The 13,105-nt window shown below is 41.6% G+C and overlaps 1 protein-coding gene across 2 annotated transcripts in view; it reads left to right on the top strand.

The window, feature by feature from the left end:
• Positions 1 to 13,105, top strand: part of LOC111953575 (guanine nucleotide-binding protein G(olf) subunit alpha) — a 57,885-nt gene that overhangs the window by 27,573 nt on the left and 17,207 nt on the right. For both annotated transcript variants that reach the window (XM_023972949.2, XM_023972950.2), the window contains exon 5: positions 506 to 603. In XM_023972949.2, the coding sequence (XP_023828717.1) occupies positions 506 to 603 (98 nt within the window). The remainder of the gene's footprint in view (positions 1 to 505; positions 604 to 13,105) is intronic.

Genomic DNA, 13,105 nt, shown 5'->3' with positions numbered 1-13,105 from the left:
CCCTTCCCAACCTCCTCCACCACACACCTTCTGTCCTTACAAACCATAGACTGCTTCTCCACTCACTAGCCCCTCATTGAATTGGTAATTATGGGGATGCTCTTTTTCCGCGAGCGGTATCATTTTACCCCCCTTTTTCTTGTTTTTGTGTTCACGCTGTGGATGGATCAGACGTTTTCCACCTTAGTTTTATTTATTTCATCCCTTATGACCAATCTTTTCACGTGGTGCATCACATGAATAATGTATAATGGAAGACACTTGTGATCATCTAACCTGCTGCTACAGAGGGCACTTACATGAAATGTACTTTAATCTATCATGCAAATATACATGGAACTCAAAGTGATGATAAGTTGGCTCTCTTGTCTAAAAGAAAATCCCCTGTTGAAGACACTCTGCTTTGACAACACAGGTTTCTCCCTGGGCTGTTACGTGTCTCTCCTCCTCCTAACCCTGTCCCTCTCTGTTCTTCCCTCTTTTATTTTCATTCGTGGAAAAACAGGAGTTCTTCGAACATGCCAAGCAGCTCTGGGACGATGAAGGCGTGAAGGCGTGCTTCGAGCGCTCCAACGAGTACCAGCTCATCGACTGTGCACAGTAGTGAGTAACCCCCCCATCCCTCGTGCCCTCCCTTTCTCCCATCTCATCCTTCTTTCTCCATCCATCCCTCCTTGCCTCTTTCATCCTCCATCCCAATCATTCTCCCCCCGTCCTCATCCTATCTCCCCTCTCTCTTGTCCCTGTGGACTCCCCATCTCTCCACTGACGTTGCATGCAAACTATTTGAATTTTATCAACCAGGAAATGGAGAAGCGATTTCTACATAGTGCAACTTCAATTAAGCCGGTCCAATTGTGTTACGGGTGAGAATATCCATTGTGTGCATGAGTGTTACTCAAGCATCCTCTTTAATGAAAGCTGGGTCCTTACAGATGTAGTAACTTAATTTGAGCTAGTTTTCTTCAGCAGGAAAATAATCCTGCAGCAATAGGAAATGTGCATTATAATTGATGGATCTTTTTGTAGGGGTTGATACATATTTAGTAAGGGAAAGTTCTCCACGTTGATCCAATTAAGATCCTACAGCTGTAGAAGAGTTCTGCAGTTTCCATCCAATCACAGCCCTGGTTGCTTTCTCAGCCAATGACATGTCTCCGTTGACTCTCCTCTTGTGTCCTGGGCCCTCACGGCATTCTGATTTGGCCTTTTAGACCTCACATAAGCACCCAAGTCCTCAGAGGTGCTCCTTAGGGATTTAATGGAGCATGATGTTTTAGGCGTTTGTGTCAGTGTGTGTTTGGGCACGTGTGTGTATACAGTACCAGTCAAAAGTTTGGACACACTTACTCATTTCAGGGTTTTTCTTTATTTTACTATTTTCTACATTGTAGAATAAGACATCAAAACTATGAAATAACATAGATGGAATCATGTAGTAACCAAAAAAGTGTTAAACAAATCAAAATAGATTTTATATTTGAGATTCTTCAAAGTAGCCACCCTTTGCCTTGATGACATATTTGCACACTCTTGGCATTCTCTCAACCAGCTTCATGAGGTAGTCACCTGGAATGCATTTCAATTAACAGGTGTGCCTTAAGTTAATTCATCGGATTTCTTTCCTTCTCAATACGTTTGAGCCAATCAGTTGTGTTGTGGGAAGATAGCCCTATTTGGTAAAAGACCAAGTCCATATTATGGCAAAAACAGCTCAAATAAGTAAAGAGAAACAACAGTCCGTCATTACTTTGACTGACCTTCATGTCTTAATCTGGAACATGTCTTCAAGTGCAGTCACAAAAACCATCAAGCGCTACGATGAAACTGGTTCTCATGAGGACCGCCACAGGAAAGGAAGACCCAGAGTTACCTCTGCTGCAGAGGATAAGTTCATTAGAGTTACCAGCCTCAGAAATTGCAGCCCAAATAAATGCTTTACCTAGTTCAAGTAACAGACACATCTCAACATCAACTGTTCAGAGGAGACTGCGTGAATCAGGCCTTCATGGTTGAATTGCTGCAAAGAAACCACTACAGCATTCTGCAGCGGATACGCCATCCCATTTGATTTGCGCTTAGTGGGACTATCATTTGTTTTTCAACAGAACAATGCCCCAACACACACGCCCATGCTGTGTAAGGGCTATTTGACCAAGAATGAGAGTGATGGAGTGCTGCATCAGATGACCTGGCCTCCACAATCACCCGACCTCAACCCAATTGAGATGGTTTGGGATGAGTTGGACGGCAGAGTGAAGGAAAAGCAGCCAACAAGTGCTCAGCATGTATGGGAACTCCTTCAAGATTGTTGGAAAAGCATTCCATGTGAAGCTGGTTGAGAGAATGCCAAGAGTGTGCAAAGCTATCATCAAGGCAAAGGGTGGCTACTTTTGAATAATCAAAATATAAAATATCTTTTGATTTATTTAAAAAAAGAAATAGGTTACTACATGATTCCATATGTGTTATTTCATAGTTTTGATGGCTGTACTATTATTCTACAATGTAGAAAATGGTACAAATAAAGAAAAACCCTTGAATGAGTAGGTGTGTCCAAACTTTTGACTGGTACTATATGTGTGTACAATTTTTTGTGTGCACTTCGCAGAACCCGACCCCTTATTTGGCCTTTATTTGACCCTCATTAATAAACATACCATTTCCATAGGCGACGGTACAGCCCATTATGCAACATACATATTATGCAACATACATGTTGATGATGTGCTTGAATGAGAAGCACTCCTTTGTTTAGGAAAAACGCTACGGACGCCACTTGGCTTACCGCGGTCTAGTCTCTGTGCTCCCCTCTTCGCTGTGAAGCAGTGTATTATACCCCTGGCAAATACTGTGACTGTGAAATACACACAAGTTGTCCTCTTCTAATCTCCAGTCATTCTGTACATGGCAGCGGGTTGTGTCGAGTGGAGTGAAATATGTGACGTCAGAACCCCTTTTTGTTCCTCTCCCAGGAAGTCACCCATTATGCTGAGGCTTACTGAAGGCAGACACACACCCATCTGAGTGTTTGCTCTGGCTGAGTGTGTGTGTGAGTGTCTGTGTGTCTGTGTGTGCGCACGCACATATCGCTCAATGCCATGACGCACAGTAGCTCCACTGTATCCATGTTCAACTGCTCACCGGCTATCTCGTTTCCATTGACACCCATTGGGCTAGGAGGAGGAAACTGCCATCTGTGAGGGCCCATAACTGATGGTTAGCGCTAAGTTAGCACAAGCTGGCATTTCAACCTCCTGTTCCTGTCCATTTAGCCGTAGCTAGTATGATAACATGTTTCTTCTAGTCCGCTCACTTTGTTTAGCTTTAAAGGTAGATTTAGCAATATTACATCATTATACTGAAGTCAAATCTGGCAAGACTGCCACTATTGGCTGTTTTAAAATCTGTTGTTGATGACTGTAAGCAAGAAGTTGCCCTTCTGTTATGATTGTCATATTGCTGAGTCTTTAAGTTGTGATCATCCAGTGGTAGCTGGTTCAGAACACATATTGATCTAGGCAGCCAGCATAGCCTACCCTCTTCTCTGTGCTGCATTTAGCCTGTGTAGTATCCAGGATGGCTCCATGGTGCTATTCTTAAGTCCTCCAATGACCTATGTAAAGCAATGGAAAATGCTCAGTAGTCAGTGTCCAGTAGCACCCCCTTTTCCACTTAGCTTTTTCACTTAGCCGCTGCTATCTCTCAACCCCAATTTAAACTCTAAATGATTATGGGCAGATAGACAAGTCGGCAGGTCCAAGTGCTTGTGTCAAAGAGGAGGACCATATTGACATTCCACAATCCTATAAGCCAATCAATACCGACTGTACATTGTACATTTAGACTGTACATAGTGCATCTAGGGTTTTTTTGGGAGGTGGGGGAGATCCGTTTTCTGTTTCATTTAAATTGATTTCAATGTTCTGTTCCGTTGTACAGTTCAGAGCCGTTGGGCCTTGCATTGATGCATCGTTGTGTGCCTTTTGAAAAGCCCATAAATGTCATGGAATGGCTAGTTTGTTTCATTCCACTTTGTTTATCCATTGGAGTGTTGTCAGGAGATTGCCTCAACTTGTTGAGAAGTGTCTTGTTTAGTAACAATAGTGTTACGTATTTACTTTACTTCCTGCTATATCAATCCCAAAAAACGGTCAGTTTGTAGGCGTATCACACTGCATTGAAACTACAGTGACCTAAATGCCATGTACAAAACGACCAAGCAACTGATATAGGGGGGCAGTCCAACATTTTGACGACTTGCCAACAACTATACCAAAGATGATATTTTTCTAGTTTTCTATATAATTTGTGAGCACACTGTACCGTAGCTTGAAGGCTAGCATCTAGACACACTGCCGTTTGTGTACCATTGAGTTTATCCATTAGCTTGCTGTATATTTCAGTAACTGATATCATACCAGCACAAGTACACAGAGGGTCCTCTTCCTCTCAGTCTCTGGTAATGTTAGCTTCAGGCTAGTCGATTACTTTATCCTAATATACAAAACTCTGAGATTTAAGCTCGTCGAAATGGACCCCGTCTGTGACTTCAGGTTTGAATTTGCATAAAAACAACCTTGCACAATAGTTACTGTAAGAAAAAGAAATAAGAATTGGCATATGTAGAATTAAGACTTTTGTGCTTTATGACACATTGAATTCCTGACACTCACTGAACGTCTTAACTTTTGTTTTATGCTTTTCATCTTTTATTGTGCTCTTTTACTTTTCATTGTAGACATCTTGCATATTCACACTGTTAATTAGTGGTGGCAACTATGTACATTCTATGCATGGACTTGGTGGTGTGGGGTGGCCCTGAGGACTGTGTTGCATAACTGGACTTGCTTATGGACTATTGCTGATCTATGGATTGGTGTGAGAGAAGTCTCCATGATAATGTGAAAATGTCATGTGTGTCTGAACCTTGTTTTTCCTAAATAAAAACATAATTTCCACAACAACATGTATACAAATATACACATAGCAACCGTATGTTGTACTCTCAAAGCTACACAGCAACTCCCCTTGAGTATGTCACTGATGCTCAAGTAGTCATGTATTTAATAGCTACCATCACCACAATAGCAACAGCATCGCCACCTCAAAAACATTAGCATTAGCACGATAAACGTTAGCGTTAGCCTAGCACGCTGAAGCTGTCTGCGCTAGCTGCATATCCTGGTTTGTGTGCTCAGTGGGCAGTAGGAAGCAGAGGACACTGTTGATGTTGCAGGCTGATAAGGCCTTAATATAGTCCTGTGGGAGCACAATAGGAATCCTGTTCTGACTGGCCTGTTCTGTTCCTAGCTGGGGAGAGCATTGGGCATACACAAATGCTCGCGCACGCTCTCGCTCGCTGTCTCTTTTTTTCTGTCCTCTCTCGCTTTTTTTCTGTCCTCTCTCGCTTTCTTTCTGTCCTCTCTCGCTTTCTTTCTGTCCTCTCTCGCTTTCTTTCTGTCCTCTCTCGCTTTCTTTCTGTCCTCTCGCTTTCTTTCTGTCCTCTCGCTTTCTTTCTGTCGCTCGCTCTCCCGGCTAGCCTAGTTAATCTAGTTTGTCCTATGTGGAGATTGTTTTTCCTTGCCTAAACCAGGTTGGTATAAGGCCTTTAGTTGAGTTAAGGTTTCTGTCTCAGCTGTATTTCACCCTTAATTCTGGTAATCCAGTGAGTTTGGTATGAACTTTGGCTAAACACGTATAGCCTACATTGTACAAAAGAAAAATATCAAAACACAGTTTTGAGATTTGAACTTCAGATCAAGTATTGTTTTTGTTGAAGTGGGTGCGATTGCTTGTTTTCTCAATGAACTCAGGAATATCAGGTTTCCTATGCAAATATTTGCCATACAAGGCAGGGTCGGAACAGTCCCAGTAAGCAAAATGACTTTGAAAATACGTATTTTACAGACGTTGAAGTTGGGTTCAATTTCAGTTCTGAATTAAAGGTATTTTCTGTATTTTTTAAATACATATTTTACAGGACGTTGAAAAGGCATCTTATCCGGATGTTAAAAAATGCGTATTTCCCGGACATTTTTGGTTTTGAATGAAAGTTGAAAATAAGTAATTTATAGACGTCTATGATTGGACCAAATCAAGGCTGGCCTAGACCGGACAAAATCTGAACCAAACATAAATGGACCAAAAACAAATATCCGTGGATGTGGATATCAAGGCCGGTCCTGAGCTGCACCAAAAAATATGTCCAAAAGGCATCGGCCCGTGCTTACTGAGGTGTAGCCTACAGTGTTGCCTGAAATAGAATTTTAGGAATGCCCATATATCTACTGTATGTGGTAAGCCTACCGGTTGTAAAACACCAAAAAGCGACTTCTGGACAGGACCAAAAAAAAGACGTCGGCTCGTGCTTACTGGGGTGTAGCCTACCATGTCGGACCGCAATATAATTTTATGAATGCCCATCCATGTGGTAGGCCATTGAATTGGCTTTATTAATCCTGATTCCTGTGACTAATCAATTTGGCTAAATAAGCTCTGAATATCATCTACCTAACTTTATCAGGAGTTATCACAAGCATATTTGTGTTATGTGTTTACACAGCGGGAAATGCAAGAGTATTTTCTTTTTCACTATGATCAGCTTGTCAAAAAATGTACAGATACAAACTTGAAACCACTGATCATGACAATGAGGTGAAACTTCTGGACAAAAGTTGATTGTCCATTCAACTTTGACCTGTCCTGTTTTTAAGATATGTTTCTTAACATGACAGTACATTTTTTTATTTGATTGAGTGCCATTAAGGTTAGGCTATTTGATCAGAGAAACCTGCATGATGTAAAAAGTGTAATTCATACAATGTATCTCCAGCCTGTAGGCTACAGAAAAGGTCACATACTCTTTCTACCATATCCTAGATCTGCTACATGATTTATGTTTGATCATCTTTTTTGGCGGAACATTGGCGGAGCGCTGCAGAGATCCCGAGTGGCGCAGCATCTCAGTGCTAGAGGCGTCACTACAGACCCTGGTTCGATTCCAGGCTGTATCACAACCGGTCGTGATTGGGAGTCCCATAGAGCGGTGCGCAATTGGCCCAGTGTCGCCCGAGTTAGGGTGTCATTGTAAATAAGAATGTATTCTTAACTGACTTGCCTAGTTTAATAAAAAAAAAAATATGCATCTCTCCAACAGCACCCTGGAGAGACTCGCTGGGAATAGACAAGCTAAATCATTTCCCCCCTGTCTTTGACAAAGTGGGCACTGCTTATCAAAGGCCGGCATCAGTGCTCACCTAAAAAGCCCACATGCCACTGGTTGAGAGAAATTGTTATAGACAGAATTTTGTGAGGTTTATGTGTTGTTTGAGGTGCATCTTGGTCAGTATAGCTCAGAAAATGCCGCCCTTGTCAATCTGCCACCATAGACGGCCGCCTAATCCTACCTAATGAGCGGACCAGCCGTGATACAAGGGCTCCCTAGCATGTGCAATGCAGCCCAATTACTCAGTACAGTTGAATTCAATCACACTATGTCATTGTTCTACCATACTGTTCATGTGGTTCTGCCGTTGCACTGGACTTCTTCCAGATTATACAAAGAGGTGGCACTCACACAAGTGTGTAGCCTACACACCGGAGGTCCTCTGTACAGTAGCTCGTTTGGTAGAGCATGGTACTTGCAATGCCAGGATAGTGGGTTCGATTCCTGGGACCACCCATACGCAAAAAGTGTATGTACACATACAAGTAAGTCACTTTAGATAAAAGCATCTGCTAAATGGCATATTATATTATTGCACAGTGCCCTTATACTGCCTGACTTGTTTTAAAGACCATTGAGTTGCAGTTGCAGTAGTTGTTTTTAATTCTGATTGGACCATGGTGCTTGCAACAGCTGGCTCCTGCATAGGCCACATACTGGATATACAGTTAAATACATCAAAATGACCATATATCATGATAATACTGTTCATGACAAACTGTTCCCACACCTCTTGTTGGTGGAGAGAATTTTGCAGTTTTAAAGCTAATTTTTTTGCAATTCTATACATTTTGCTATGTCTAATGTGTATTCATGTGAAATTTGAGTAACAAAAACAATTATATGGATTTAATATTTGTCCAATTATTGGGTATTTGCTCAACTCATAAGCATCAGAAATTGTCCTTATTTAGCATATCAAGATCCTGATATGGACCTCAGTCAGGAGCATATGTATTGTATGTGCTGAGAAAATATACTGTGTAGGCTGAGTGTCAGTGTCATTCCTCATATAGGCCTATCTGGACATTGTATGTTCTCTATCTCAGGATATCTAATGAGTCAATATCCAGCCATACCATGTATGATATCCAGACGGAATCCCCCAAAAGATTTGTGAATAATAAAAATGGATTTTATTTTTGACAAATTATTGAGTATGTGCTGAAAACTCCGAAATTATCCTTATTTTCAGCAAATCGAAAATCCTATCAAGATCCGGATATGGACCGCAGCCAAGAGAAGCGTATCTGAAATCAAAATAGCTTCATATCTTGAATGTGCTGAGAAAACACATATGTGATGTATACAGTCCGTTTTTGTCAACATGAAGAGAGAAAATAGGATGTCACATATAGGATATGGAATGAGTCAATATCCAGCCATAGGAAATGTCCATGTGTAATATTCTGAGTAATCCCAATATCATACAGTGCCTTCAGAAAGTATTCAAACCCCTTGACTTATTCAACATTTTGTTGTGTTACAGCCTGAATTCAAAATTGATTAAATATATGTTGTGTTGTTGACATCTACACACAATACCCCATACTGACAGTGAAAACATGTTTTTAGAAATTTTTGCAACTGTGTTTTAATATGAAATACAGAAATATTTCATTTACATAAGTATTCAAATCCCTGAGTCAATACATGTTAGAATCACCAGCAGCAGCAATTTCAGCTGTGAGTCTTTCTGGGTAAGTCTGTAAGAGCTTTGCACACCTGGATTGCACAGTATTTGCACAATATTATTTTCAACAAATTGGTTGTTGAGCATTGCTAGACAGCCATTTTTTAGGTCTTACCATAGCTTTTCAAGCAGATTTTGAGTCAAACTGTAACTCGCCTACTCAGGAACATTCACTGTCTTCTTGGTATGCAACTCCAGTGTAGATTTGGCCTTGTGTTTTAGGTTATTGTCCTGCTGAAAGGTGACTTAATCTCCCAGTGTCAAGTGGAAAGCAGACTGAACCAGGTTTTCCTCTAGGATTTTGCCTGTGCTTAGCTCCATTCCGTTTCTTTTTTATCCTTAACTCCCCAGTCCTTAACGATTACAAGCATACCCATAACATGATGCAGCTACCACTGTTTGAAAATATGTAGAGTGGTACTCTGTAATATGTTTGGTGCAAATCCAAAACAACACTTTGTATTCAGGACAAAAAGTTAATTGCTTAGCCACATTTTTTGCAGTATTACTTTAGTGCCTTGTTGCAAACAGGATGCATGTTTTGGAATATTTTTCTGTACATGCTTCCTTCTTTTCACTCTGTCAATTCGTTATTATTGTGGAGTAACTACAATGTTGTTGATCCATCCTCAGTTTAATTGCTGTGATTGGAGAAAACTATGTAATTGTTTTAAAGTCACCATTGGCCTCGGGATGAAATCCCTGAGCGTTTTCCTCCCTCTCCGGCAACTGAGTTAGGACACCTGTATCATTGTAATGACTGGGTGTATTGACACACTATCCAAAGTGTAATTAATAACTTCACCATACTCAAAGGGATATTCAATGCCAGGTTTTTTTAGGTGCCTTTCTTTGCAAGGCATTGGAAAACCTCCCTGGTCTTTTTGGTTGAATCTGTGTTTGAAATTCACTGCTTGATCTTACAATTATCTGTATGTGTGAGGTACAGAGATGAGGTAGTCATTTAAAAATCCTGTTGAACACTTTTATTGCACACAGAGTGAGTCCATGTGACTTGTTAAGCACATTTTTACTCCTGAACTTATTTAGGCTTGCCTTTTAAAAAGTATGGCTGAATGCTTATTGACTCAAGGCATTTTATGCTTTTCATTTTTAATTAATTAGTAAAACTTTTGAAAAACTTCCCTTTGACATTATGGGGTATTGTGTGTAGGCCAGTGACATAAAAATCTCAATTTAAAATGTAGAATGTAACAAAATTTCGAACGTCAAGTGGTGTGAATATTTCTGAAGGCACAGTACGTGTATATGTTAAAAGACACATCTGGATTCATAATTTGTAAGGATATGGTGCAAATCCACAAAACTCTAAATATGCATTTGGAAATGGTCTGTATCTTCTAGAATATCAAAAACATGTCATGTAAAGATATCCCCTGATATGGATCCTTTTTTGACAAGTGAATGCTTACTGTATCAACTTATGACATCCTATGACAGTTTAGTACAGCTTAGGACTACAGAAGTTACACCTGCACGATACAAGCTACAGGTGTAAGACCTTAATTTAACCAATATTGTTACAGCAAAATAATCCTGCAGCAACAGGATTTGAACATTTTAGTTCATAATGTTGCTTGATCAGTGGTTAGGATATTAGCTGCCCAAAAGTAGGCTACATGAAAAGTGCAATACTGTTAGTGTGGGTTTTCAGTGATTTTATGTTAATCACGATGCTCATCTGCATTTACTGCAGTGCAGGAAAATTCTCAGCAACAAAAGGGATCAAATTAAGATCCTATACCTGTAGTTTGGTTGATTGGTACTTTGACACATTAGTGGTGTGTGATTGGTTGTGCTTAGCAGCAGAGGAACATATCACCATAAGGACAGACTAGGGGCTCGATTCAATCAGATCAGCCTTAGCCAACATCCGCGTAGCGGTGCTTTTGGAGGTGTCTGAGGAGGAACTGAGTTAATCCACAAGTGGCTCCCGGCATTATACCTAAAGTGGAAATTGCCATTGGCTGTACGCAGTCGCATTAACAGAAATCCCATGCAGCGTTCTTTACAAGTTTGAACACTGGAATGTGAGATGTAATCTATACCTTGATTAGGATGATAGAAATTCTCATTGTTTTGTTGAATTAATATTACATTTGAGCATAATTATTTCTACAATATATAGCCTACACTTTCTCGTTCTGAACTTCTAACGCAAGTGGGGCGGGTGTGGCTGTGACATTGATCAGGAGTAGCTGCTCTCTGATTTGTTGGCTCCAACACCACCTCCGACAGCCAAAACATCCACTATGTGGGTGTCTGCTATCGCCCGTGAAAACTTGATCTGATTCAATCTAGAACTAGGTAATGCCTACTGTTTCAAAGCAGCTATGTTAAATGAGGTCAAGTAGAGCACCTCCCTATAGCGCTAGCTAGCACAAGGTACAGAGGCACAGGCAGCAGGGTGTCTGCATCTAGAGTGTGTATGTGTTTCTGTGTCAGTCTGTACGCGTGCGTACACCAGGCCCCAGCCCAGGAGTACAGAGAGAAGACTGGAGAGAGGGGGAGAGCGAAAAATAAGGAGGAAGGAAGGAAGAGAAGGGCAGAGCAGTCGGCAGCAGCGCTGCATTTTAGGCCCCAGCCAGCGCCTGTGGACTTCTGTACAATGCTCCTGTCCTCCCTCATCCCCTTCTCCCCTCTTCTCCACGGGGTCTCTCCTCCCCCTTCCTCAGAGCTTATGTAAACGAGCCGTGGAGCCGGGGCAAGCTGGAGCTATTTTTAGCCACTCGGTGCTGCCAAGCACAAACTGGCTACAGGGTCACATGGCTGCATGGCCAAATCAAAGGGAGAAACCCACCAATAGGCTCTAAACAAAGGAAGGTCAGCCACAGAAGGAGAGAGAGAGAGGAGGGAGGGAGGAACTATGCCACCGAGGTGGTCTGCACACATACTAGATAGTATTCCATGGTGTTTGGGCAGATTAACACACACACAGACTGTACTACTTACACACATGAGGTGGTCTGCAGTGCACACACTAGCATAAACACACACACACCTACACTCAGACGGAGAGACATGCACATACACATAGCTTGGCTTGTGCACTCACACAGTCCTGCCAAACACTCCAACCCTACGGTTCACGGAACCTTCTTCTGTTCACGGGCAGAAGGCCTTGAGAGGATCTCATTGTGACACCATCTCTGATTATAGCAGCACAGGCACACGCACATTTGTGATGGTAGTGAAGAGGGATCGGTAGGCCTTTTGAGGTGTGTGTGTGTGCTCACAGTCTGCTCATCCTTGTGTGAAGCCTCATCAGTGATAGGGAGCCCCCAGTGCCTTCCACCCCCTCCTCTGTCACTCAAGAGTGCGACGTGGTGTGTGTGGTGTGTGTGTGTGTGTGTGTGTGTGTGTGTGTGTGAAGGAGACGTGAAAGCTAGCTGTTTTAGGAAAGTGGAGGGGACGGCCCCACAGACTACATACACAGAGCATTTGCTATAGTCATATAGCACAGGCAAACACACACACACACCTACTGCATGCTCAGAAGATATGCTGCGCTTTAGGATTATATACATATATATTTGACTGGTTTGACTGTGTACGGCAACTTCTGTATATAGGCCCCAAAGGGCAACTATACTATATAGCTTCTTTTCACTCTGTCAATTCTTTAGTATTGTGGTGTAACTACAATGTTGTTGATCCATCCTCAGTTTTCTCCAATCACAGCAATTAAACTATGTAATTGTTTTAAAGCCACCATTGGCCTCATGGTGAAATCCCTGAGCGTTTTCCTCCCTCGACGGCAATTGAGTTAGGAGGGACACCTGTATCTTTGAGGTGACTGGGTGTATTGATACACCATCCAAAGGTTAATTAATAACTTCAAAGGGATATTCAATATCATGTTTTTTTGTGTGTTTTTTTACCCATCTACCAATATGCAAGGCATTGGAAAACCTCCCTGGTCTTTTTGGTTGAATCTGTGTTTGAAATTCACTGCTGGTAATCCATCTAAAATGGAGGATAGAGTAGGCCCGTCCTTCTTCTCTACCATTTGGTCCTCGTCAGTTCATTCCTTCTCTAGTTTACCTTCATCATTCCCTACATATTTTTTGGTCGTTGTTTGTCCATGTGCAGATGTTTGTAGCCAGATCAAATCGGAAGACAGTGTGTGTGATGTACACTGTGATTCTTTGGCTAGTTTATGA

Source organism: Salvelinus sp. IW2-2015, linkage group LG27 (assembly GCF_002910315.2).
Source record: "Salvelinus sp. IW2-2015 linkage group LG27, ASM291031v2, whole genome shotgun sequence".
Classification (NCBI taxonomy): Eukaryota; Metazoa; Chordata; class Actinopteri; order Salmoniformes; family Salmonidae; genus Salvelinus; species Salvelinus sp. IW2-2015.
The sequence above is the reverse complement of the archived record's forward strand: the minus strand, read 5'-3'. Positions and strand labels throughout refer to the sequence as shown.